Here is a 24,299-nt window from a genome sequence, read left to right as displayed (position 1 = left end):
GGCTGGGTGCATACCGGTACCGTGCAGTGGGTCTCACAGTGTGCCTGAACAATGCTGGCTGGGGGTATACCGGTACCATGCAGTGGGTCTCACAGTGTGACAGAACAATGTTGGCTGGGTGTATACCGGTACCGTGTAGTGTGTCTTACAGTGTGCCTGAACAATGCTGGCTTGGTGTATACCGGTACCATGCAGTGGGTCTCACAGTGTGCCTGAACAATGCTGGCTGGGTGTATACCGGTACCGTGCAGTGGGTCTCACAGTGTGCCTGAACAATGGTGGCTGGGGTATACCGGCACTGGGTCTTACAGTGTGCCTGAACAATGCTGGCTGGGTGTATACCGACCGGTACCGTGCAGTGGGACTCACAGTGTGCCTGAACAATGCTGGCTGGGTGTATTCCAGTACCGTGCAGTGGGTCTCACAGTGTGCCTGAACAATGCTGGCTGGGTGTATACCGGTACCGTGCAGTGGATCTCACAGTGTGCCTGAACAATGCTGGCTGGGTGTATACCGGTACCGTGCAGTGGGACTCACAGTGTGCCTGAACAATGCTGGCTGGGTGTATACCGGTACCGTGCAGTGGGTCTCACAGTGTGCCTGAACAATGCTGGCTGGGTGCATACCGGTACCGTGCAGTGGGTCTTACAGTGTGCCTGAACAATGCTGGCTGGGTGTATACCGGTACCGTGCAGTGGGTCTCACAGTGTGCCTGAACAATGCTGGCTGGGTGTATACCGGTACTGTGCAGTGGGTCTTACAGTGTGCCTGAACAATGCTGGCTGGGTGTATACTGGTACCGTGCAGTGGGTCTCACAGTGTGCCTGAACAATGCTGGCTAGGTGTATACCGGTACCGTGCAGTGGGTCTCACAGTGTGCCTGAACAATGGTGGCTGGAGGTATACCGGTACCGTGCAGTGGGACTCACAGTGTGCCTGAACAATGCTGGCTGGGTGTATACCGGTACCGTGCAGTGGGACTCACAGTGTGCCTGAACAATGCTGGCTGGGTGCATACCGGTACCGTGCAGTGGGACTCACAGTGTGCCTGAACAATGCTGGCTGGGTGCATACCGGTACCGTGCAGTGGGTCTCACAGTGTGCCTGAACAATGCTGGCTGGGTGTATACCGGTACTGTGCAGTGGGTCTTACAGTGTGCCTGAACAATGCTGGCTGGGTGTATACCGGTACTGTGCAGTGGGTCTTACAGTGTGCCTGAACAATGCTGGCTGGGTGTATACCGGTACCATGCAGTGGGTCTTGCAGTGTGCCAGTATAATGCTGGCTGGGAGTGTACCAGCACTGTGTAGTGGGAGAACGAGTGTGTCTTACAGTGTGTCAGTATACTGCTGGCTGGGAGTGTACCGGTACTGTGCAGTGGGAGAACGAGTGGGTCTTGGAATGAGCCTGTACAATGCCGGCATGTTTGACAAACAGTTTTTACCTTCCATCGGGGAATGCAGTCGTCGGGCTTCCAATGGCCTCCCAGCTTAATGGAATCTTTTGCAAACATCTCATGTACATCGCTCATTTGAACCTCACTCATGTTTACATCCACAGGTCCTTCTGAATTAAAAACACAAAAACGTAGCTGTAATCAGTGTTTCAGAATCAGAACGCGTATAAAGCCAGGAATTGCGTTTAGTAAATGTTTTTTTGTGCGTTGCAGCAAGGAAGATGCATCGCCCTGTGATGTCATTCAGAGAGCAGCCAATCCCAGCACACCGCTGCACGCCACAAACCAAAATCAGCAGAACACGATCCTTTAACCCCTTAAGGACACATGACGTGTGTGACATGTCATGATTCCCTTTTGTTCCAGATGTTTGGTCCTTAAGGGGTTAAACAAAATGGGGCGCTTTCAGAAAACAAAAAACAAAATAATGAGCCCCTCAGGGCAAGTATTTAACTCATTTATCACCAAACAATGATTTATTCTGCCATGTATTTATTGTATCAAAATACAATGATTTATATGTATCTGGCCCCAGGTCAAACAGCTTCATACTGAACACATTTTTTTACATGTTATGCAGGTATTTTTATTATTTTCTACCCCCTTTTACATCCAGAATGCCCCCATTATGACGGAATGCCCCGTGTCCATTCACAGGCTGCAGCCTCCAGCCTTCATGTCATTGTAATAACGTGATCTGCTCCATTACGACAGCCCCATTTATAATGACGGTGTGTCGATGCAGAATCTGTCAGATTGAGATGTTTTAGGGATAAAAGGACGCAGGGTGCAGCAGTAGGTACCTTGCATTAGGATTGGGGGGAATATACCATAGGGGAACTTAGGGCTAGGGAAAGGGTTCCTGATTTGATGATGAAGATGTATAGGGTAACTCCTATAGCTCTCATCCAACCACAGTTAAAGGAAACAGCATCATGAAGTCTGGGTCCCCCTTAACCCTATGTATCCCCAAAGTGAAAGTCCTAAGACCTTCGTGCTGTTGGATGTAAATGGCTGAGCTGTACTACTGCCGTGCTCTTACAAACTCCGCAAGATTACTGTGATGTTATAAAGCCGGTTATTTTTACCGTGTATGGGAACACGATTTCTAGGATTTTAATATCAGGAAGTATCGTGCAGCAATGTTCCAGCTGTATCCAGCCCAGAGAAGCTCAGACTCCAAACAGCCATGAAGCGAGTCACCTCATTCTACCATGGGAATCGGCGACCCACACTGAAACTGTCTGCAAAGTTCCACAGAAACGCCCACACAGCAATCGCCAATAACTGCCAGGATTCCCTCCCCACTCAAAGGAACCCATTCATTCATTTACTGGCAACACCATTCTTATTCTAACAGCTCCTTCTTCCTGTTTCACAGAAAGCGTCCAACAAGAGGGATAACAAAACAAATAAATGGAAATATGTTATGATAACAGTGAAAGCTGGACTGGACACCTCTGAGCAATGAAATATTTACTGAGGAAAAAAAGCTTTCTCCAATATATAATAATAATAATAATAAAATATATTCCAGAAACTTGGACCGAATTGGAACAAATGCAATTTTTTTTCTGCTGGGAATTTTTCCAAACTATTTTTACAACTAGGTTACTTTGGCCCTAATGTTATGCGTTTCACCATTGTATGTCCAAACTATGTCAACAGAAAGAAATAACGCCCCTATTGTTCTTTAAATGTATTTGTTGTATGTTCTTGCTTATTCTAATGGTTTCCATAGAGATTGCTGAACTTTCAGAACCTTCAGTCGCACTTTCATTTTATACCAAACATCACCTAAACGTAACAATATGATCTAGGAGTGTTGTATGGCACAATAGCAAAACGCAACATAGTTTACCCTAGTGCAGCTGTAGCCCCAACAGCAAACAAGACATAGCAATCCAAAGCATTCGTCCACAAGGTAGTATGGCCATTTGTTTTGTGATTTGTTTTTATTTTGGTACACATCGTGCAAAGAATATTAAAGACATGGTAGTAAAGACTGAGGAGTCTCTGCCCACAAAACAATTGTTTCTGACCAAAAAAAGTATCCAGCACTTTCCCCTGTCTGAGTTGTAACCACTGTAATGGTGTCATAAAAGAAGTGGAAAGATTGCATTGAAAGGATTTTACTAGGGATGCACCGAATGTTTCGGCCGAAAATGGGCCTATCCCGTTTCGGACGAAAACTGGTCATATTTACTGAAATTGTATGTTTTTTTTGGTAGTACATAGCTTAACAGACATGCTTGCAATAACAATTTAGATGATTATATATCACAATGAAAGATAGTTATGATAACATGAAAAGTCAAGAATACTGCACTTGGGATGTGGGGGCGGGGGGAGAAAAAAACACTATGGGACGGGGGGGGAAAAACACTATGGGACGGGGGGAAAAACACTATGGGACGGGGGAAAAAACACTATGGGACGGGGGAAAAAAACACTATGGGACGGGGGAAAAAAACACTATGGGACGGGGGAAAAAAACACTATGGGACGGGGGGGAAAAAACACTATGGGACGGGGGGGAAAAAACACTATGGGACGGGGGGGAAAGAACACTATGGGACGGGGGGAAAGAACACTATGGGACGGGGGGAAAGAACACTATGGGACGGGGGGAAGAACACTATGGGACGGGGGGAAGAACACTATGGGACGGGGGGAAGAACACTATGGGACGGGGGGAAGAACACTATGGGACGGGGGGAAGAACACTATGGTACAGGGGAGGGGGGGAAGAACACTATGGTACGGGGGGGGGGAAGAACACTATGGTACAGGGGGGGAGAACTCTAGGAGAGGGGAGGGGGAGAACTCTAGGAGAGGGGAGGGGGAGAACTCTGGGAGAGGGGAGGGGGAGAACTCTGGGAGAGGGGAGGGGGAGAACTCTGGGAGAGGGGAGGGGGAGAACTCTGGGAGAGGGGAGGGGGAGAACTCTGGGAGAGGGGAGGGGGAGAACTCTGGGAGAGGGGAGGGGGAGAACTCTGGGAGAGGGGAGGGGGAGAACTCTGGGAGAGGGGAGGGGGAGAACTCTGGGAGAGGGGAGGGGGAGAACTCTGGGAGAGGGGAGTGGGAGAACTCTGGGAGAGGGGAGGGGGAGAACTCTGGGAGAGGGGAGGGGGAGAACTCTGGGAGAGGGGAGGGGGAGAAAAGAACACTATGGGAGAGGGGAACAATATGGGAGGAAGGGGACACTAAAAAAGAGGGAGGGGAGAGTAACACTAGAGGGGGGATCCACTAAAAGAGAAGAAAGAAGGGATGTTTTTCATATTAGATTAATTATATTAATTAAAAAGTATAATATTGATAAAATTATAGGGGGAAAAAACTTTTTAAAATCATTTGGGTGAAAAAGTCATTTTCGGTTTTCGGCCAAGGGCAGCCTGAATTTTCGGCCCAGAATTTCCATTTCGGTGCATCCCTAGATTTTACACATGTCAAACTGATCATGTGGTTTATTTGCTGAAATGTCCATTTGGCCTCGGCTACGTGGGCAAAACCACGCAGGTATTTAAGGACAGAATTTCACAACACAAAACAATAAGGAATCCCCTTTCTGACCAACCAGTAGCCAGACACTCTCACCAAATGTGTCAATGTATCTCGATTGTGATACCAGGTCTTGGCTGCACTACTGGGTCCCTATAACTAAAGTGCTCTTTGTGGATGACTACTTAGGGATCACTTTACCATAAATCAGAACATGTGGCAGCTTATTTAAAACAAAGTCACTATTTTAAAATAAACAATTTCTTTATATTAAAACTTGTTTTGTAAAAGTTTATTTCTCGACCTTGAGATAACATACAAATAGATAACTGAGAAACAATGACCGTCTACAATACAGCACCTCTTCTAAACTTAAAGAGTGTAAATAGGTTTAAATATTTAAGGATAAATGGGATTCCCTTTAAAAAAAAAAAAAAAAAAGTGTAAAAGTAGTTGTGCCCGTGACAGGTTCCTCTAAAGGTTTTGTTTAATGAGAACAGGGCGTTTTCTTTGGGATCTTTCACAATGAGAATCGAAACCTCATATTTACGCCACCTTGATGGTGACTTTTGAAATTAGTTCGATACACACTTACTCATTGAAGGAACTCGTTCCGGGCACAGTTGAGTGGAAAGGTAAGTAAAGTCTTCTGGCAGGAATGTGGTTGTCTGAACAAATGACTCACTGTGGTTGAAATCAAGTCCATAATCTAAAAGCAATTAAAGAGACAAAACAATTTCTTAACAGGACAATGCTTTAAAAACAAAAGGTAAAGCAAAGAATACATCCATGTCTCAAAGAACATCAATTTTAATGAAATGAATCAAAGCGGCACTGTCATGCCGAACTTACCTTTCTTTAATCGCTTCCTTTTCTCTTCCTCTGTCAGGATCTGTTCTTCATTTCTTTCTGTCTGCTCTAGTTTTCTTTAAAACATAAGACCAAGTAGGGACTATTTGTCTTATGTAGGTTTCCTACGCCTGACTATCTATGACCAGCGAAGAAGCGTGCTTCATTTCCCGAGAAATTTTCCCATAATTCTCACCTTTCCTCTGTGTTTTCACGATCCCTCCTTTCCATATTCCCGAACGCCAGCAAAACTGCTGAATTTCGCCCTAACAGAATGAGAGCAGTTCGTCCATTCGTGTTATGACGAAATTCAGGCCTTTTGTTTGGATCGGAATTTCATTTGAATTGCAATCCCACGGTATTAGGGAGCGATCTATCAAAAGGCTGAAAGACCAAGATTGTTCTTTCAGCCATCTTTACTAATACAAAGTAAAGATTACTTAGTATTAGTAATTAATTAATCTGCCCCTACTCGCTATATTGCGAGTAGGGGTATGTCTACTGTGGCTGCTCAATGTTGTAAAAAAATAAATACAATAACCACCCCACCCCCCCAATAAGATGGTGGGGCATCTCTTAACTAGCCTGGGGGAGGGGGGAGACAGGTACATCGCTACATTTACCGGTCACAGCACTCGGATTGGTTGGCTTGGTTTTATTGTCTCCCCCTCACTATTTTTAAGGTGAGGGGAGTAGGTAGGACTATAATTTATGGGGTGAGGGGGGTGACCAGGGGCTTGGGTACCCCTAGTCACTTGGGGGGTGGGGGGTTGACATTTAGCCCCAACCCGTCACCCATGGGTGGGGGCCGGGGGGAGAGGACAATTGGTCCGTGTCCCACCCTTTTTCCTTTAGGGCTCCCACCTGTCGCTCATGAGTGGGAGCCGGGTGAAGACAATAGCCCCCTCCCACCCCCTGTTTTTAATTAGGGCCCTGTTGGGAATAATACACTTTGCCTATATTTACCCAGGGCTTAAGATACAGATGACTGGCTGGCCAGTCTATTTAAAATTGGTTAACATATCGGCTATTTGCAATAATATACTGTACTTTATCTGTATCCAATGCTTAGTGAATATACCACTAGACAATAAAGAGCTGTATAATATCATGCAACAAGTAATAGGTGTTATATCCTGTATTCTTCTGTCTGTCGGCCTTATTTCCTGTTTTTCTCCCTTAGATCATAACTGCATAGTAATGTGGAATTTAGAAATGTGTAGTAAATATGTTTATACTTTAATTCATAGTGTGCATGCATATTCATTTGAAGCGCGTAGTTATAGTGAAATTTAGCTTTGAGCAAGGCCCGAACATGAAGATACACCTGCAAGCTTGCTATAGGTTAAGATGTTAAGATAGGATAGATGAGGATTGGATAATGCTTGTAACGACCACCCCTGTTTCCTGCTGTATTTAACTTGTTACACGGCTCATTAAAGGCTCAGAAGTCACTTTGAACTTGGTCTTGTATCGTTCATTGGGCTCCTCGCCATATGGTTTGGGGACAAGGAGAAATACAGAGAGTTGCAAATTGATACAAAAGACCATGGCAAGGGAAAATGCCTTACAGAGAAAATTCCTCACTATCAGGCCCCCACCTGCCGCTCATGGGTGGGAACGATAGGTCGTCCTCCCATTGTGTTTTAGGGTCCCCATCCGCCGCTCATGGGTGGAGGCCAAGGGGGACCCTATGTCCCTCGTTTATTGTCATAGCCCCCACTCGCGGGGCATGGGTGGGGCCTGGGGGGGACACTATGTCCCCCCGCTAGTTACTAGATGCCCCAACATGGGGCTACTTGTTGGAATGGGGGAGGGGGTTTACAACAGTGAGCAGACATGCCCCTACTCGCCGCATAGTAAGTAGGGGAATTCTGGAGATTTCAATCTCCCTTATGCTAATATGGGGGTTATATTGACCCCCCATAGAGTGAGGGAGGACATGGGGGGCAGCTTAGGAAGTAGCAGGGATTCCAATGCTTCAGAAGGGCAGAGTAGGCACCATAACCAATGCAGCCTATTGTAGAGATTATGGTGATAGTAGGCCGTAGAAGCCATCAAACGGGCAATTCACATTTTTTAAAGGCTTTGTTAAAAAAGAATGAAGATCCCCTGGGAAGCCGTCTGCATTTAGCAAGATTAATGTTGTCCATATCTGGATAGAAATAAGATTTAAAAATATATAATTAATTATGCCATTCAAGTTATTACAAAGAAGGTCTCAATTTAAAATTGTTGGGTAACGTTTTCTAATGATTTAATATTTTTAGATAAACTTTTAAAATGTGTCTTTTTCAAAATATTAAAAACTACACATATTAAAAAAAAAAATCACTATATCAAAATATTACCACATTTCAATGTTTTCAGAATATTAAATCGTTTTAAGAGTTTATCCAAAAATATTAAATCATTTGAAAAGATTGTCCAACAATATTAAATCGAGGCCAAATGAAGGTGAATTAGTTATACATGTTCCCCACTCCAGGAGATTTCTGTAAATTGTCAGCAGAGGTATCCCTAAAACATTCAGAGTGGGATAGTTTGAGAACCGTGTCACTAAACAGACACTTCTCAAAACAGTATTAAAAGGGGGCGGGGCCTGACAGCCAAGATGGCCGGACGTGCTCTCTGAGAGCTCCTGCACCAACGGGCATAATAACGAGGTTTTTATAAAACCACATACTGCAAGCAGCACACGGAGCCCATAGAGAGATGCAGCACAACACACGGAACAGTTTGCCACCTTTTAAGCACCGACAAGCAAAGCAAAAGCCTGAACAGGCCATGCGGCCTACACAGAAATGGGGCCTGCGGCATGGGGGAGGCGGCCGATCCTCCTGCACAGACCCCACCTGTAAGCGAGAAGCGGATGCTGCCCCGCGCCCCCCCCCCTTTGGACCGGCGGGGGATATCCCGGTCCTCGCTGGGGCCGATTACCCCCACCACTCGAATTCACCACACGGATAGACCAACGGCTAACCAAGCCTGCAAGAGCCCAAGCAAGATGGCGGCTCGAGCGAGACCCACGCCAAAATGCACCCCCATGAAACCGCCCACACTAACCCCTGAATCTTTTAACCGGCTTTGCACCATCTTAAGGGCAAAACACCGCCTCCAGGGTCAGCCGTTCCGGCTAATTGTGAAGGAGATGGCGGCATGGATTCGTCCTGCCACCCGGCGCCGCTTGTGCAGCTATTCAGACCGTGCCCCCAGAGCAGCCTGCAGACGGAGAACGGACTGGCGACCCAAATGGTGGGAAACGAGAACAAGCCCTGCAAGCACCCACACTTACCCACACGCCTCGCTGAGCGGATCCACCAAACAGACCCATTTCAACTACTGCTTAGCAGCACCGACAACCGCTGACGTACGAGCCACAACCTGCTCGGGGACGACCACCGCTCACACCCAAGCCGGATGCCGGCACGGCAAGAACGCAGCCCTCACTCCAACCTGGCATAAACCGGAGGGCCAAAAACCGAGTAGGTGGAACCTGCCGCAAACCATCACGAGGGGTTATAGGGTGAACTACCCCCTGAAGCACAATAGCGACATCAGTGCAGCTTGTAGAGCAGACCACAAAGCTCCAGGGCCATGGCCCGATGGACTAAACCGGCAAAGAGCCCACTCTCAGCCAGCAGAGGAAGGGACCCCAAGAGACTTTCCGGGCGGTGCCGTTCCAATACCGGCAGTAGGAGTAGGATGATCCCCACTGATACACGGCGACCTGACCTGTGGCCATGCAATTACAAACCTGCAGCCACAGGGGACTTTGTCCTGTGCCAAAAGCAACTTGCTTCTAATATGTATAATACTAAAGGCTAGTGATTACATTGATTCCAACCCACTACACCATGCCACTGATAAGTATGCAGGTCTATAATGTACACAAATAATTTTTTAGTGTTCAATATTTTTCATCACATAGAGTCGCATTGTTTAATCACTTAGTTAATATCCTGCTGTAACAGTGGGCAGTCTTATATGTCATGGGGGGGTCTAGGCTACAGCTGTTGGCCTTCGGGCGCTCTCACATGTTTTGTTTACTTGTATTCTCACAATCTAGATGTCTAAGCTAGTTAAAACGTATACGGAATATACGAATTCCCAGTCTCTCACGGCATAGGCAACAAGCGTGATGTAATACTAATAACCTAATTGTTTCAAATGTTCTTGTATGTACGTTCTCTGCACGAGCCATGTTTTTCCTCTTTTGTCCCTCTCCTACCTCTTCCTGTATGGAATGTGCGTTATGCTACCATCTTGAAAACTAAACGGCAACCTAAACTATCGTAAAACTATAATAACTATAAAAATGTGCCTGTATAACGTATGCCATGACTTGTACTACCTATGTTTACCGATTTTACTGGATGTCGCTGTTGTGGCGCATACCGGCTGCCTGTTTATTCTGTGCACACCCAAAATAAAGAATTAAAAAAAAAAAAAAAAAAACAGTATTAAAAGACCACTAAATGTCACCAAGACCACTTTATCTCAATGACGTGGTCTAGGTGCAGTGTCCCTGTCCTTTTAACCTGCAATGTAAAACAATGCAGTTTTTTGTTTTGTTTTTTTTTAAACGTTTTACGTTACGTTAAATCCACCTCTTGTGGCTGTTTACGGAGAGCCACTAGAGGCGCTTTCACTGCACTGATCGCGTATCAAGAATATTTTATGCACCGAGATTCCCTGTGATTTCATAATTCACTAGAAGAGTGATAAAACAAAGTAGTTATAGTTGCGTTTCTGATTTACAAACCTGTGTCGTTGATGCTGCTGTTTCTGCGTGCATATGCACTGCGCACAACTTGCTCGTACACCTGGGCTCCTATCGTTCTCATATTCTCCCTGATGATAATACCTCGAGCTTGCATCATAAAGAGGTAAGTGTTCACTGAAAATAAAGCAAACAGATCGAGAGGGTTTTAGGATGAAACACACAAAAGGAACATTTCAAGGAACACAACATATAGGTATGGTGCTTAAAGTGACCCTTTAACACTGGCATAAAAACAACTACACATTATTGTGAAACATGTAGCGAATTTAACAACATCAACAGGGAAAATTGGAGAAAGCAGTTATATTCAACTTTTACTAAGAGCATCTTTTCCCATGCTTTCTTCTGCTAATTATGTACCATAAAAATTTACAAGTCAATAAGAAGAAAATACATGAATCTCAAACAACTAAAATCTCCCAAAGAAAAGCAGCTACTGTGGTTTTAATGTTCGCTTATAGTATTGTCGTCCAAGTCAACGCAATTGATGGAAACAGTTTTGTGATATCCGAAGGGAAAGTGAAAAGTTAATTGTGCGTCTGAATTGGTTAACGAGCCATTCTAAATAATTAGCTATCACAGTTTTCTGCAATATGCAACTATGCAACTCTTCGTGCTATGCCCAAAATATGCCCAGTTTCTGCCAATCAAGTCAGGGAGGTAAGGTAAAGACTTCCAGTTTGCCCAACATGAGATCAGAATCATGGGAAAGACCTGCTCCTGTTACGCAGGATTCTGCCCCACCCCTCTTTATTTGGCTAACGGGTAATCCAGACATTGGCCTTTTGCTCACAGTGCCTACAGGTTATCAGACACACTCATGAGTCAAGGCAGCCATAAAGTTGCCTGTAGTTGCTGTTTCCTTTGATTAGGGGGAACCAGCCTGCCAAATAGGTCATGAGTTGCTTTCATGGCCAAGATCAGACATGGAAGAAATGAATCATAGGACACGCTATTAAATGAACACTCTGATGGGGAAAAACATGTTTTTAGAACAATTTAGTAGACATATCCCCTATAAAAACGTGTGTGTTTAATCATGCATGTTTTCATTGGGGTATATCTAAAAACAGCTTGTAAAAGCTGCAGGTCTCTTGTTTGCAGCCTTTGAAAGCCCTCCCCATCTAACCCCACCCAGACTTTCTGTGGCTGTCCAATCACAGACTGCCCAATACCGCTCAATGAGAAGTCTTTGCAAGGCAGGTGCTCTGGGCAATCGCTGCCCATTTTATCTCCACTGAGCTAAACAAACCAGGAAGTAACAGGACCGGTTGTTTGATTAACAGCCAGGGGGTGTAACAAGGTTAATTTATAAAGGGATTACATTGGTAATACCACTTGAAGTTTGATCACCTGTATCCTGCTAGCACTAGAACTGTCATAGGGCAGAACCCTTAGCTAACATATCAGTGTATGCAGATACATTCTAACTCTGTATCTGCAGTCAGAATGTCTAGTGCAAATTAACTAGTATGTCTGTCCAAGCACAATTCACCCCTTTTATATTAAATGCACCCACACTTATTATATGGCATTTTATTCAGGAGAAACCGAGCTTTCATTTCATATCAAATATTTATATAGAAAACATAAGTTAATATAAACATTTAAGAAATTAAGAAATGTTATTTTCCAAGTTCCGCATGACATTTCGACTGTGAATATGAGAATAGTGTTGGCCTTTACTGCAATAAAATACACATATTTGTGTTCAACAATCTCTCACATGTACAACAGTACCCCCAATGTACAGGTTTTATGGGGGGTACTCACGGACTGCATGAGGACATCCAGCGTTAGTAAAATTGCCACAGGAAAGCATGAAGTCAATGCTTTCCTATGAGGAGGACCTAAAAGGCCTAAGGCGATCACAGAGCTCGCCGCACATGCACATTATGCCCCCCCCGGATGACGTTTGTATTCCTAACACTATAGAATCCCTTTCAGCTGGAGAGTGAAAACAAAGTGTATTTCCCTATTCAAAAATCGTTGTTTATTATATAGTGCTTATTGGGAGATCACTAATCTCACCTATAAAAAAACAAAAAAAAAGGGGGCTAGTTTGTTACCTCAAAAGGCAGTACTGAATTAGTATAGTGTGTTCAGCGATTTACCCAAAAATGGAAGTTATAATACGAATTCCAATTGGAATCTCTAAATTGGTACATAGAGAAACGACTGGTGAACGAGGATTATAAACACTGAAATATTGTGTTTTTATATACATTAAATATTCTATAGGAGGTATAACAGAATATTCAAGGATATTATCTTTCAATGTAGGGTAATAACTGCTTGATCCAAGGATTAATCTAATTGCCATTCTGGGGTCAAGAAGGAATTTTTTCCTAGTTTGTTGCAAAATTGGAAGTGCTTCAGACTGGGTTTTTTGCCTTCTTTTGGATCAACAGCAAAAAAACAAATGTGAGGAAGGCTGAACTTGATGGACGCATGTCTCTTTTCAGCTATGTAACTATGTAACTATGAGGTAGATGGCGGCATTGAAGGGAAAACAGTTCTCTTCCCTACATAACATCAGAATTAGCCCCAGAGTATGGGGGGGAAGGGAGGGGGCAAATCTGGGACCTACAAAACCAAATTGAGTTTCTATGGAATACAAGGATAGTATTCAATTAGAAATCATTATAATCAATTCTAAATCTCAAATCAGGATTACTTTGGGTCCCACAAACCAGGCATTGGGGAAATCTGAAAATACCTCAGTCACTAGGAGATGCTACCTGGGACACACGTAACCAGAGTCCTAATTCCTAATAAAGGAACATACCGGTAATCTATTATTTAAAATGAGTGCCTATAGTAGGAGAGAGGAACTGAAAGAAGAACCAAAACAAATAAACTACTAGTATATAACAGGCGTTGTTACCTTTAAACTACTAGTATATAACGGACGTTGTTACCTTTAAACTACTAGTATATAACGGACGTTGTTACCTTTAAACTACTAGTATATAACGGACGTTGTTACCTTTAAACTACTAGTATATAACAGGCGTTGTTACCTTTAAACTACTAGTATATAACGGACGTTGTTACCTTTAAACTACTAGTATATAACAGGCGTTGTTACCTTTAAACTACTAGTATATAACGGACGTTGTTACCTTTAAACTACTAGTATATAACGGACGTTGTTACCTTTAAACTACTAGTATATAACGGACGTTGTTACCTTTAAACTACTAGTATATAACGGACGTTGTTACCTTTAAACTACTAGTATATAACGGACGTTGTTACCTTTAAACTACTAGTATATAACGGACGTTGTTACCTTTAAACTACTAGTATATAACGGACGTTGTTACCTTTAAACTACTAGTATATAACGGACGTTGTTACCTTTAAACTACTAGTATATAACGGACGTTGTTACCTTTAAACTACTAGTATATAACGGACGTTGTTACCTTTAAACTACTAGTATATAACGGACGTTGTTACCGTTAAACTACTAGTATATAACGGACGTTGTTACCTTTAAACTACTAGTATATAACGGACGTTGTTACCTTTAAACTACTAGTATATAACGGACGTTGTTACCTTTAAACTACTAGTATATAACGGACGTTGTTACCTTTAAACTACTAGTATATAACGGACGTTGTTACCATTAAACTACTAGTATATAACGGACGTTGTTACCTTTAAACTACTAGTATATAACGGACGTTGTTACCTTTAAACTACTAGTATATAACGGACGTTGTTACCTTTAAACTACTAGTATATAACAGGTGATACCTTTTAAACTACTAGTATATAACAGGCGTTACCTTTAAACTACTAGTATATAACGGACGTTGTTACCTTTAAACTACTAGTATATAACGGACGTTGTTACCTTTAAACTACTAGTATATAACGGACGTTACCTTTAAACTACTAGTATATAACTGACGTTACCTTTAAACTACTAGTATATAACGGACGTTGTTACCTTTAAACTACTAGTATATAACGGACGTTGTTACCTTTAAACTACTAGTATATAACAGGCGTTACCTTTAAACTACTAGTATATAACGGACGTTACCTTTAAACTACTAGTATATAACGGACGTTACCTTTAAACTACTAGTATATAACGGACGTTACCTTTAAACTACTAGTATATAACGGACGTTACCTTTAAACTACTAGTATATAACGGACGTTACCTTTAAACTACTAGTATATAACGGACGTTGTTACCTTTAAACTACTAGTATATAACGGACGTTGTTACCTTTAAACTACTAGTATATAACGGACGTTGTTACCTTTAATCTACTAGTATATAACGGATGTTGTTACCTTTAAACTACTAGTATATAACGGACGTTGTTACCTTTAAACTACTAGTATATAACGGACGTTGTTACCGTTAAACTACTAGTATATAACGGACGTCACCTTTAAACTACTAGTATATAACGGACGTTGTTACCTTTAAACTACTAGTATATAACAGGCGTTACCTTTAACCCCTTAAGGACCAAACTTCTGGAATAAAAGGGAATCATGACATGTCACACATGTCATGTGTCCTTAAGGGGTTAAGGGGTTAAACTACTAGTATATAACGGACGTTACCTTTAAACTACTAGTATATAACGGACGTTACCTTTAAACTACTAGTATATAACGGACGTTACCTTTAAATTACTAGTATATAACGGACGTTGTTACCTTTAAACTACTAGTATATAACAGGTGATACCTTTTAAACTACTAGTATATAACAGGCGTTACCTTTAACCCCTTAAGGACCAAACTTCTGGAATAAAAGGGAATCATGACATGTCACGTGTCCTTAAGGGGTTAAGGGGTTAAACTACTAGTATATAACAGACGTTACCTTTAAACTACTAGTATATAACAGACGTTGTTACCTTTAAACTACTAGTATATAACAGACGTTGTTACCTTTAAACTACTAGTATATAACGGACGTTACCTTTAAACTACTAGTATATAACGGACGTTACCTTTAAACTACTAGTATATAACGGACGTTGTTACCTTTAAACTACTAGTATATAACGGACGTTGTTACCTTTAAACTACTAGTATATAACGGACGTTGTTACCTTTAAACTACTAGTATATAACGGACGTTGTTACCTTTAAACTACTAGTATATAACGGACGTTGTTACCTTTAAACTACTAGTATATAACGGACGTTGTTACCTTTAAACTACTAGTATATAACGGACGTTGTTACCTTTAAACTACTAGTATATAACGGACGTTGTTACCTTTAAACTACTAGTATATAACGGACGTTGTTACCTTTAAACTACTAGTATATAACGGACGTTGTTACCTTTAAACTACTAGTATATAACGGACGTTGTTACCTTTAAACTACTAGTATATAACGGACGTTACCTTTAAACTACTAGTATATAACGGACGTTGTTACCTTTAAACTACTAGTATATAACGGACGTTGTTACCTTTAAACTACTAGTATATAACGGACGTTGTTACCTTTAAACTACTAGTATATAACGGACGTTACCTTTAAACTACTAGTATATAACGGACGTTGTTACCTTTAAACTACTAGTATATAACAGGCGTTACCTTTAACCCCTTAAGGACCAAACTTCTGGAATAAAAGGGAATCATGACATGTCACACATGTCATGTGTCCTTAAGGGGTTAAGGGGTTAAACTACTAGTATATAACAGACGTTACCTTTAAACTACTAGTATATAACGGACGTTACCTTTAAACTACTAGTATATAACGGACGTTACCTTTAAACTACTAGTATATAACGGACGTTACCTTTAAACTACTAGTATATAACGGACGTTACCTTTAAACTACTAGTATATAACGGACGTTACCTTTAAACTACTAGTATATAACGGACGTTACCTTTAAACTACTAGTATATAACGGACATTTTCTTTGCCTTATTGCATGGAGGGAAGCACTAGTATGGTGTACTATTAAGCAGTTAGTTGTGGTACTGTTATAATAGTACTATACAGTGTATACACACTTTTACAAAAATGAAACACACATTGTATTTTTATTTCAAATCCAGTGGTTTCTCAGAGCAGCCACATATACATGTCATAGTCATTTCTCTGTTAGTAGGTGAACACGTTTTCTCAGAATATATTCTTGTGGTATGACAGGCAGTTACAGCATTTCCTACTGAAGAGGAGAATGAGAATTGTCTGTATATTCTCATTACCCACATAGGGCGTATTAAAGGAATTCAAAAGTAAAAATGGGAGGAAAAAAAGACAATAAATGAAATGGCGTGTATAACGTGAGAGAGAGTGCTGGAGTTTGTTCGCAATGATGATATTCGCTCAATGCTAAGAAGACAGAACTAGGGACTGTCAAACAAAACAGGGCTGTTGGCGCATACAATTACAGCTTATTCAGTTACTACCAGCTGTAACACCAGTTCAGGATCAACCTTAGCCTTTTGTGTTTCCTGGGTCAATAAACTTACTATGTTGAGTTGGGTAACACGCTCTATACTCTAAGACAAACTTTAAAAGAAGAGAATTACTGTACTGAAAAAGCACCCCCCCTGCCCGACACGGCTAACGCTGGAATTTAATGAGGTATGGAAGCCAGTCTGGCTCGCAGGGGGTGGGTTAATATATTACGAGTGACTGATTCGATACAATTAGCTCTTATCAGTGACAGCACAAAAAATAAATGGAGTTTGCTTTAGCTATCTGTCACGGAGTGCTCAGTGTCGGGTTTAATAATGTAAAAACAGGACACTCCGGTCTGCATTTAATAATTAATGACAAAAATATATTCCCGGAAAGACAACCTTAAGACGAGATAAGGTAAACCCAATAAAGGGATGCACCCCTTAAAATGAATCAGAACTTCTACCATTCAGATTATTATGTCTGCTACAGTTGCAAATAATCCCTTTAGGTTATGGAATCCATGTAAGTCGTGAATTGTAAGATGTTAGCACTACAAGATTGGGCCTTTAACACTATGGATCTCTGGACTACGTTCTGCGGGCCGGCGCAAGCTGAGGTGGCATCCAGCAATACGCAGAAATTAAACGAGATTACACGCAAATATTCAAAATACTAAACACAACACATGCGTTAAAAAAAAAAAAAAAAAAATACTTAAAATAAAAAAATAGTTTCCTTGTAAATCTACGGCAGTACGAGTAATTCCCCGTGACACCGACCACGTGCGCTCGGCTGGAGTTTCCTTTAGACACAGGAGACCAGCAAGTACAATGAAAAGGCACTGCAAGGTCTCAAAGGGAACGATTGTCTCTCTCTGGAGGGACCACGGCAATTAGCACAGAGCACTTTCCAGTAATCAGAAAGCCAATTACCCGGCATTATGCAATGGAAAACCATTAGCCATGCACAAAATCATAGCTCTTTCACATCGAATAGATACCTGGATTTCAGGCTAGTATACAATAACATGCTATACAGCAATGCAGCTCACTAAAAAAATTAAAATAATTCAGTTGAAGAATTAAAAAAAAAAAATGAGTGTGTTGCAAGTCAAGCATAGTTGCCAACAGTCCTGCTTTCTTAGAGACCGTCCCAAAGGCAGCACCTGTATCCCAGTGCTGTTAAAATCTGCATAACAACCACTGTCTGCTCATAATTGGTGGTAGTATTCTGGCGTGGCACAATGTGACCCCGCCATTTTGTCAGAGCCCACATTTCCCTGCACACCCCAAAACACAGATTTATTTACTAGTGAAACAAATAGAGAATTTGCAGAGCTTAGGGATAAAGTCAAGTTGGAGAATGGTTTCTTTTGGCCAGGAACACCCCCTATCTAGCGCACATTTACAAACACGCACCATCAGCAATGTAATGAATCACTGACGTTACTTAATCTCCAGCCCTGCACCCTCCTGATTTAAGATCCCCAATATTAACTAGTACCACGAGTGGGGAAAAAAAAACAAAAAACTGAGCTGTCATCTGTGATACATGAACGTGGTCTATACGTCAACTTAACAAAATTTCCAGCACGTATTGAAATAGGAGTTTATCAACAGCCACAAAAACCTAAACGAAACTGTGGTTCTAAGCGGAAACGTCAGTAAGTAACTATAAACCTGCATTCTGAAGCATCTCCTGATTTAACTCCTTTGTGTTGTCACAACAACCCTCCACTATTTATATCAATTACTTAAAGGGACACTCCAGGCACCCAGACCACTTCTGCCCATTGGAGTGGTCTGGGTGCCAACTCCCACTACTCCTAACCCTGCAGGTGTAATTATTGCAGTTTTTTTATAAATTGCAATAATTACCTTGCAGGGTTAACTCCACCTCTAGTGGCTGTCTACTAGACAGCCACTAGAGGTCACTTCCTGGTCCATAGCACAGGAAACCTGTGCTAGAGCGTCGCTGGACGTCCTCACGCTGTGTGAGGACCTCCAGCGTCGCTCAAATCCCCATAGGAAAGCATTGAAATTATTTTTCAATGCTTTCCTATGGGGAGCGATTGCACATTAGGTCTCCTCGGCCGGTGGGCGGGATCAGTCTCGCCCACCGGCCGACGCAATACAGAGGAGGAGACAGCGGCGAGGGCCATCGTCGCTGCCTCAGGTAAGTGACTGAAGGGGTTTTCACCCCTTCAGTAACCGGGGATTGGGGGGTGGGAGGGAGAGGGATCGTTTTCCTGGCACTGGAGTTTCCCTTTAAAGCATTTTTAAACCCAAATTGAACGAATATTGTATGCTCTGGATGTCACATCTACAGTGGACCCAGTTGCTTCGTACACAGACAGGATTTTTTTTTACTAAGGTGAGAATTTAAAGTGAATTTAAATTGTAAGATCAGAATGTTTACTATTTCAAGTATTTTGACCGAACATTTAAAAAAATCACATCGAAACATAGAATGTGACAGGGGATTAGAACCATTTGTATTTTAACAGCGAGAGACAGAATAACAAAAATAAATTTTAAAAAATGCAAAAAAAGTTATAAATTGATTTGCATGTCCATGAGTGAAATAAGTATTTGACCCCTGCGACTTAGTACTTGGTGGCAAAACCCTTGTTGGCAGTCACAGAGGTCAGACGTTTCTTGTAGTTGGCCACCAGGTTTGCAAACATCTCAGGAGGGATTTTGTCCCACTCCTCTTTGCAGATCCTCTCCAAGTCATTAAGGTTTCCAGGCTGACGTTTGGCAACTCAAACCTTCACAGATGTTCTATGGGATTAAGGTCTGGAGACTGGCTAGGCCACTCCAGGACTTTAACGTGCTTCTTCTTGAGCCACTCCTTTGTTGCCTTGGCTGTGTGTTTTGGGTCATTGTCATGCTGGAATACCCATTTTCCTGGCTGAGAGAAGGAGGCCCCCTCCATTGTCCCTTTGATGCGGTGCAGTTGTCCAGTCCCCTTAGCAGAAAAACACCCCCAAAGCATAATGTTTCCACCTCCAAGTTTGACGGTGGGGATGGTGTTCTTGGGGTCATAAGCAGCATTCCTCCTCCTCCAAACACGGCGAGTTGAGTTGATGCCAAAGAGTTTGATTTTGGTCTCATCTGACCACAATACTTTCACCCAGTTCTCCTCTGAATCATTCAGATTAATATTGGCAAACTTCAGACGGGCCTGTACATGCGCTTTCTTGAGCAGGGGGACCTTGGGGGCACTGCAGCATTTCAGTCCCTCACGGCGTAGTGTGTTACCAATTGTTTTCTTGGTGACTATGGTCCCAGCTGCCTCGAGATCATTAACAAGACCCTCCCGTGTAGTTCTTTTGATTCCTCACCGTTCTTATGATCATTGAAACTCCACAAGGTGAGATCTGGCATGGAGCACCAGACCGAGGGAGACTGACAGTTATTTTGTGTTTCTTCCATTTGCGAATAATCACACCAGCTGTTGTCACCTTCTCACCAAGCTGCTTGGCGATGGTCTTGTAGTCCATTCCAGTCTTGTCCCTGACATCCTTGGACAGCTCTTTGGTCTTGGCCATGGTGGAGAGTTTGCAATCGGATTGTCTTTTATACAGGTAAAGGGTTGAGATTAGGAGCACTCCCTTTAAGAAAGTGCTCCTAAATCTCAGCTCATTGCCTGTATTAAAGACACCTGGGAGCCAGAAATCTTGCTGATTTATAGGGGATCAAATACTTATTTCACTCATTCACATGCAAATCAATTTATAACTTTTTTGACATGCGTTTTTCTAGATTTCATTTTTGTTATTCTGTCTCTCACTGTTAAAATACACCTACCATTAAAATTATACACTGATCATTTCTTTGTCAGTGGGCAAAAGTTCAAAATCAGCAGGGGATCAAATACTTTTTCCCCTCACTGTGTATGTATATTTTAGATACTAATATAAAGAGACGGAGATACACACTCTGAACTATATTAATATTAAAACGCCAAATGACCCGGTAGTAAAGCTGACAAAGTATTATAATATTAATTCAGGGGCAAAGTCTACAAATAATCTGTATTACAAAGCATAACAGGGCAATTAGCACAGATGTCCAATGAAGGGTTTAATTTGATAAAAAGGGACAGGCCTATGAAATGTTTCTGAAAAAGGGACAATCCAGATATCAACTCTGCAGACGCTGCATTAATGCAACATCACTCACATACATAGAGAATTATTTACTAAAATAAGAATTCAAAATTCATTTCAAACTTAAAGGTACACTATAGTGTTGGATTACCTTTTAGTGTCCCCCACCTCGTTCTCACTGCAAATTCTGTGCCAATTAGCACCTCCTCATAGAGAGGTTTTGAATCAATGCATCTCTATGGGAAATGTTCAGCTCCTCCTTGCAGGGTGCTGCACACTGTGCGGCACTGGACCAGGAATCACCTATAGGGGCCGTCTGAGTGAAAGCCACTAGAGGAGTTACAAGTCAGCAATGTAAACAGTGCCCTTTATCTGAAAAGGCAGCGTTTACATTGCTGAGCCTACAGGGACAGTCTATAGACACCTGCTGGAGTGGTTATAGTGGCTAGAGTGTCCCTTTGAGAATGGTAATTTTGGCGTTGAAAATTAAACTTTGTTAGTTTAAAAAAAAAAAACTGGCTCCTAACTTTTTTTTTTAGCTGGCTCCTAGATTTCACTCATATTTGCCAAGTCCTGCTCTAGATCACTTACATTAAATGTGGAGTTTTAACTTCTTGTGTTACCTACTACACCAGGAGAAGCAGTTATACACATGTGCAGTCTGCGTCTCATGCGATCACTATAGCTGTGTGACGGGTACAACTGAGCTCCATGTCCCATACAGCCCTGCGGCGTAGGAAAACGCTCACACACCAGAATAGAGGTTCCTGATTGGATGAGCCTCTTCCTGGTCTGGTTTGTCCTTGCTGTGTATTAGATAAAGCATCAGGACATCTGAAAGCATTTTCCTAATTTTTAAAGCAGCAGCATTAAAAATGAATAAATAAAATCCTAAAATGTGAGACGGGTCACTTTGTCCCCTATAAAGTCAGTTATATGGTGCACAGCCCTTCACAATCCCCTGTTCAATGAAAAAGGAAACAATGGATGAGACGATGGCAGAACTGCTGGTGACGTTCCAAGCAGCTCTCATTATCTCGATGAATGACAGCAAGTCGTGGTGGTTCAGGTGACTATAGTGTCCCTTTAAGGCTAAAATGTTTCCATTTCAGCTACTCTGGTCTAAAAGTAGAGATTCACTCGGAATTCTCAGCTTAGTAAGCACACCTGTAAGACTTTATTTAGGGCATCATACGAATGATTACAGCAAAATAGAAGTAAATGAATGAAACCAAACACCATATCGCCCCTGTACGCGCGTTTCTTCTTCTAAAACACAGGCGTTTTTACATTTTTATTAAGGAGGAGGGGGGTGGGTTAAAGTCACTCAGACTCCCCATATAAAGTAAAGGCAGGTATATTATTGAAACAATTTGTGGATTAAACGGTGGATAATGGTGTTTTAGGTTAAAATATACATATTACTCTAATGTAAATAAAATACAATCTGCTACGGAAGGATATTTTGTAGCCATACCACGTGCAGTATTTAGCCATGGGAGTGACTGAGGGCAGCCCTGAAAAACACACAATATATGGGGGGAGAGGGGGATGAGTTTAGGTGGGAACATCTGCAGAGGCGGAATACGCAATGTGCTCCGCATTTATCTCATTTAATGTCCCTGAACAAGAATGGCCAATTCCAGAAATGGAGGTCAATTTATCCAGAGCCATCATCAGAAAAAAAAAAAAAATAGAAATGTTACACATAAACACGATCTTTGAGAGAGAAAAATAAAATAGCAAAAAAACCTTTAAACTAGGTTTCCATTTTTGTCATTTCCTCATCTCCTCAATTCTCTGCCACGTCTCACTTAGCGAATAAGCCCTAAGACATGGCTATTTTTGAGAATTTGAGTGCAGCACAAACTTTGTGGTTCACAAACAGGAAACAAAACGTTTGCTTTGCCATCCTAAACGCCGGAGAGGTCACTTGACTCTGAATGTTTTTCCTCTGTTTTTCCTCCTTGCCCGTCTCCATCCTGCTCCCTCTTCCATCTCCCCGTCGGTGCTGCCTGCGTTCCGGCTTGTAGTTTTGGCCAAAAGCGGTCAAAGGTATCGTTGATGCACTGCACCAGTTGGCAAATTGCGATCTGGAGAGGCTGTGCTGTTTGCGTGGTCCGGGCTCCTGAGGAGACCATGGTTTCTCCATCTTGTTTGCCTCTGCAGTGAGACCAATGCGGAGTCAGCAGCTTGCAGGCAGCAAGGTAGGGAGGGTGGGCTAGTGGGGACGGTGATAACCCCCGCCGGTCCAAATGGGAGGAGGGGGACACAGCTAGAGTTGTGGATCACCCTGTTAGCCAGGAGATCGGCCATCTCTCCATGGCTCAGACTCGTATAGGCCGCAAGCCTCGATTCGGACTTTCTATCGTTGGAGAGTCACTTAAAAAGGTATCCCTAGGTGCAGCTAAGTCCATGTGACAATCTTAGTGGGGACTGTGGTCAGTAAGATCGAGTGGCTCAGGAATTATCCCCAATGTTGAGGTTCAGACGAAGGGGCTCTAGCTGAGTATGTCTAGTCTGCATGGCAGTCAAACTCCCGTCACCCTAGATCCCGCCTTTTTAATGGAGTCAACATAATCCTCTATATCAGCATTAGCAAGCAAAATAGATCCACTGTGGCCATGTGAAAAAGTAAAATGCAAAAAATACTACTCTATGTGTAAATGTAAAAAATGGTGACTAGGTAGAGCCAGGAGCACACAGTGCACACTATTCACCAGCATTGTGGCAGATTATATTTTAATGTAATTCCAGGTAGATTTAAAGGAGAGGGGAAAAACACTTAAAAAAAATTTAAGGAATGAAATGCAGAGTACATATGGCAGGCGTAAGATCAGCAGCTAACAGTTCCAATAAATGGCAAAGTAACTCACAGTAGTTCGGTTTAACCACAGGAAGCACAAGCAGTTTAATTCCCGTTAATAAGATTGAACAGGATAATCTATCTCCTGTTACTCCTGGATCTTGGAACCTGGGAAGATCCTCCATGTAAATAGCAAGGAGCGGAACAAGTCAAAAATCTCAACACCCGATCATTGCAGCAAGCCGGGGCGTCCATCACAGGCCACTACCCAAGAAAGATTTATGTTTGTGTTTTAGCCAGATTACGCAGAATGATACCAATTTTATCAGAGTAATATGGTGTATTGGGCAGGAAAGGGACA

The 24,299-nt window shown here is 42.3% G+C and overlaps 1 protein-coding gene across 1 annotated transcript in view; it reads right to left on the bottom strand.

Moving 5' to 3' along the window:
- B4GALT5 (beta-1,4-galactosyltransferase 5) overlaps positions 1–24,299 on the bottom strand; it is a 42,952-nt gene that overhangs the window by 6,939 nt on the left and 11,714 nt on the right. The window contains exons 2-4 of the mRNA XM_063425676.1: positions 10,573–10,707; positions 5,554–5,667; positions 1,446–1,567 (exon numbers count right to left, since the gene is read on the bottom strand). Of these exons, the coding sequence (XP_063281746.1) occupies positions 1,446–1,567; positions 5,554–5,667; positions 10,573–10,707 (371 nt within the window). The remainder of the gene's footprint in view (positions 1–1,445; positions 1,568–5,553; positions 5,668–10,572; positions 10,708–24,299) is intronic.

Source organism: Pelobates fuscus, chromosome 6, assembly GCF_036172605.1.
Source record: "Pelobates fuscus isolate aPelFus1 chromosome 6, aPelFus1.pri, whole genome shotgun sequence".
Lineage (NCBI taxonomy): Eukaryota > Metazoa > Chordata > Amphibia > Anura > Pelobatidae > Pelobates > Pelobates fuscus.
Note: the sequence above shows the minus strand (reverse complement) of the source record. Positions and strands in the feature narration are given on the sequence as shown.